General features: G+C 41.6%; 1 protein-coding gene across 1 annotated transcript in view; it reads right to left on the reverse strand.

Annotated features, from left to right (window-relative positions):
* Nucleotides 1-392: 392 nt before the first annotated feature.
* The window catches only part of SLC30A4 (solute carrier family 30 member 4), a gene marked incomplete at its 5' end in the record, with an annotated part of 30,428 nt that continues 26,027 nt past the window's right edge, over nucleotides 393-4,793 (reverse strand). Inside the window, one exon of the mRNA XM_004709409.2 lies at nucleotides 393-3,931. Within this exon, the coding sequence (XP_004709466.2) occupies nucleotides 3,777-3,931 (155 nt within the window). The remainder of the gene's footprint in view (nucleotides 3,932-4,793) is intronic.

Here is a 4,793-nt window from a genome sequence, read left to right on the forward strand (position 1 = left end):
GTCCCACGGCGCCCTGGTGGCGCAGTGGTCAAGCACTCAGGGGCAGCGGTTTGACCCCAGCAGCTGCTCTGCGGGAGAGACCTGTCTGCGTCTGTCACGGCAACGGCCTGGGCAATGCTGTGGCGCTCCCTGTCCTACCGGTCACTGTGCATGAGGACCGGCTTGGTGGCAACGCATTTGGGGTTTAGTTTGTCCGTGACCTGCTGCTGTTGGAAAGTGCTGAGCCAATTCTGACAGCAAGCCCCGGAGAGAGCAGACATCCCTGGAGTTTCCCCTCCTCTCTACAGGCCCCTCCTCCGCCAGGTTCCATTTGTGTTGTTCTCCTCACTGACTGCATCAATAAAAAGCGTAGGGAGTTAAGGAGCCATCTCTTCATTTTAAAATAAACCACCTGGGAAAATGATGCTTTATTTAATAAACACATAGGAAATTACAGCTTGAAAACTCTAAATACAGTACATACACTATACTTTGATCTTAAATTACATGGTCAAAACCCAGCTTCAAAATCTTTCTAAAATCAATCATATGCAAAATACCTGGTTTCTGAAGGGGCATGTGGATAGCTATATACAATTTGCTAACCTGTGATATGGCTTATTTTCAGAAGCAAAGCTTTCCAAATATACAGTTATCTCCCAGATGCAAGGCTGACAAATGAGCAGTGTGGTTTTCATTTAGTTATTTCAGAATATATATTTTAATTACACTGCTTAAAGTGACACTGTCAGAGATTTAACTGGAAGTCTCCATGAATGCTTTCAATCTTACAAAAAAATCAGAAAATATTTGTTGGCTTTCTGATAGAAGGGCACATTAAACACTTGGTGAGCAAACTGTCAACGGCTGACCGGCCTGAGTGCACACAGGCTCAATACTGAGGAACCCCCACCCAATTTCTTCTTTCCCCATTTCAATGCACCTACCGACATCACAGATGACTTGGTCTGGGGTTTGTCAAACAAATCTGAAGTTCTGGCCAACAAGTTTACATGCCAGATGTAGAGCTGGGGCTTGCCAATGGCATTCTGGTCGAAGAAATACTAAGCTTAATGTAGGACTATTTAGAGATCAGACTTGCCTCCTCTCAACACGGCTGGGAGCAAGGTGTGTCTATGTATTTGTAACTAATACCAACTGGCTTCTCAGCTAAGCTTGATTCGAAGATGAAGGTCACTCATGAACTAGTCGTATTCATAGGCACCCATTCTCTAACTTTATACAGATGACAAGGTAGTGTCAACAGCAACATTGCCTCAAACCTAATTCCAAATGGGCTCAACTTGCTAACTGCGCTTTTTTCAGAACAGAATGATGGTTTCTTCTGCAGTTACGGGCCTGGTGGATTCAACACAGACTTCATCTCAGTCGCAATGATCTACCTACTTTTCTTGCGCTTACTCCCGGAAGTTCAGTGCGCAGGGAACTCTGGGTGAGAAACCATCTGTTTGCTTGAAATCCACCCCTCCATCTGAAAACAAATTTTTAAGTGGTGCCTACTCTGACTTTACTTGGCCCAAAATAAAATGAAATATGTCAATAAATTTTAAAAAATGAAATGAAAGGAGCTCATGCACTTGCTCTTGCACATGTCTATGCTGGGGACATTCTATGCCAGTCAAATACACCGTTGAACACCTGGGTGTAAGAGGCACAACAGTGAGACTTCAAAGCAGGAAACTTAGCTGAAAACAGTAAAATAAGGAATCCAATGATCTGGCAAATAGTATGGAAGGGGTGTTGGGAAAACCTGTGTTGACATTATACAAGGCATGGAAAATGGAAAACGAAGGAAGTACAATAGCTTTTAGTTCTGGATTTCTGGATCTCAACCACATCCTCATTACACAGCTATGGCAGCAGCGTCAACAATGAAACCATAAATCTCACCCTCAAATAAATCAAAATGCTGCACTCGACCAGAGCTGTGAGACACAGGTATACAGACAAGTAACTGTTTACAAATGGCATTAAAAGATAGGCAGTGGCGGGTTAGTTACCTCCTTACGAACAATTCTTCCTGTGTCCTATAAGGTAACTCAATGGCAATGAAGTTTGAGATCAATCCTTAACATCTTTTAGGTACTAGTTTTGTTTTTTAATCTTAGGTTTACTTCTAATGAGGTATTTGGTAGAAAGAGAAAATGTTTCCTATTTTTATTTACATTTTAAAAATTATTAGCTGGGATTTAACAGATACATCGTTTTTCATTTACATTTTAAGGTTTATCAGGTGGCCTATCTAGGATTTGAACTCATACCTTGCTTGGAATGCAATTATACTACTCTGATTCTCTGAGGAGTCAAATAACCACATAAATACTTGGTATAAAAAGCTGTGCTTGTTGAAAATGTCCTCTTAATACACATAATCTCAAAACCAAGACTTGCAAAATGAAATATGAGGAGTCACAGATGTCTCTTTAACAAAACTGTTCCAAGTTCAGTTGCCTCCAGTTTGAAAACTCTTATGCTTGGTCTGCCTACAACACAGATTTAATAGCATCTTTTTCCCCAAATCCAAACCAAAGCCTGCTGTCACGGAGTCAATCCTGAATCACAGTAGCCCTATATGCCAGTGCTTTAAGAAACACACTTAAGATTAAAAAACAAACAAACACACCTTGAAATGTTTTTGCCCTAGAAGTAATAGCTCCCCTAAGTCATTTGGGCACTTGTTACAGTGTGATCAGAAGAATCGTTTTTTAGTACTGCGGGCTTGCACGAAGAGCCCGAGCCCTCATCAAAATGCAGACCTTCTCCAGAGGAAGGTAGTGAGCCTCCACGTGCGAGTGGGCACTAAAACTCGAGCTTTACCTAGAGGGGCACACACAGCTTCACCAGGAGAGGGCAGAAACTGAGGGACAAAGAATGTATAAAGTAAGGCAGTTCTTAAAGGTGCAAAGGAATATTACTGACATTTTATAGGTTTTTGCTGTTACTAAACATATAATTACAGGAACCAAGGGAAAAAAAAAGGTTTCAGAGACATAAATCTGGAACCCCACACCTTATCCTCACTCCTTTACATTACCATCTGGTAATTGGAGTTTAACTTTTATCATTCAGAATACTATTGAAACTATTTCCTAAATAATTTAGTGAAAGTGACACTATGTAAGGATTGGGTTCTGATAAGATTACAAATAAAAAATATTAACTTGGAGATTCACAGCCCTGGAGCGCCTGAGAAAGTGTCCTAAGGCGCTGCCTGTGACTCAACATGAAGACTTGTGAGAGAAACCACTGCTGAAACCCTTGGGACACAGGCTTATTCCACTCTCTGGGCATTACCAGCACTTTCTCAAGTCTATCAAGAAATAATTTCTGTAAAAAGAGCAGCAAATTCCACCAGTTGGGTGTTCAGATTACACAATTTTAAAATGCCATTTCCCAGCATTTACAATGTTTAAAATGGGCTTTGAAAAGGATCTTTAAATGCAAATACGGAGTTCTTGAAGTTTCCTTTCAGACTGTGCACTGTCATAATTAACGAAGCAGGGTCTCGGATTGTCTTCTGTGAGGTATCGGCAGAATCACGTTGCACTCTGTAAACGCGTGCGGAAACACGGTCATCTGCAGATGGCGGTGAAGTGGCATTTCCCCGTCGGCAGAGGAGCAGCGCTGGCAGCTGGAGTGACTGTGGTGAGAGGCCACGTGCTGATCTGGAGACAGTTCTCAGGGAGCCCCTTTCTCATCTAGGTTTGCATTTATTGCTCCCCAGTCTGTGACTGACTGCAGGATAAATAAGGCGCTTGTCTCCAAAGCACAAAACACTAGGAACTCAAACTCTGACAATTTGCACAAGTTCTGACCACTTCTTGTCTGAAACTCTCGAGCTGAATAGTACACTTATACATGCCAAATGTGGTTGATAATAAATGTTTTGCTTTGGACTGTACTTCCTCCCATCTAGATGAACTCCCAGGACCTGCAATGTTAAAAAGAACAGATTCTTATTACTCATTGTAGATAGCTAAATATTAGGGAATACACACACAGGAAAAAGAATATTAATTTACTGTGAACAGATTTCATTAGCATATCTATCCTTTCTAAACTGTTCTGTTAGAAAGTATGTCACTTTATTTTTAACTTTTTATAATGTCTTTTCATTATTCCAATTTCTCAGGTTACTCTCTAGAGAATAAAAACAAAAAACTCCACACTCACTGCGATCAAGTCAATGCTGATTCACAGACCCCCTGTGTGTTTCGAAGACTGAAAGTATTTACAGAGTAGAAAGCCCAGTCCTTGTCCCACAGAACTGCTGGTGGTTTTGAACTGCTGACCATGCAGATTGTAGCCCAACACACAACCAATGCACTGCCAGGACTCACAGAGAAAAGAATACTAGATATGTTATAAAGATGTCCATTAAAAGGCTTCTGCCTGAATGCTGAAGGTGGACTTTGGGGCCAGGGTGTGGCGCCCCAATACACTGGACTGGAAAACACTCCTAAAGGCCAACAAACAATCCTTGAACTATCTACAAGCCTTTCTTGTGTTTTGTTTTAATTTTTGTCATTGGTTTGTTGTTGTTATTTTGTTGTATGTTGTTGTTTGGTTTTGCTGTCTTGTTTTTGTGCATGTTATTATCTCCACAGGTCTGTCTAAATAAGATAGGCTGGATGAACAATCCGGAGGAGAAAACAATGGGACTGACAGTTGCAGGGGCACATGAGACAGGGGGAGGTGGGGGGAAAGGAACTGATGTTAACAAACCCAGGGAGAAGGGTACAACAAGTGATCCAAATTGGTGGTGAGGTGGGTGTGGGAGGCCTGGTAGGGCA

This window comes from Echinops telfairi, unplaced genomic scaffold (genome assembly GCF_000313985.2).
Source record: "Echinops telfairi isolate 266 unplaced genomic scaffold, ASM31398v2 ScPeMD7_8;HRSCAF=38, whole genome shotgun sequence".
NCBI lineage: Eukaryota > Metazoa > Chordata > Mammalia > Afrosoricida > Tenrecidae > Echinops > Echinops telfairi.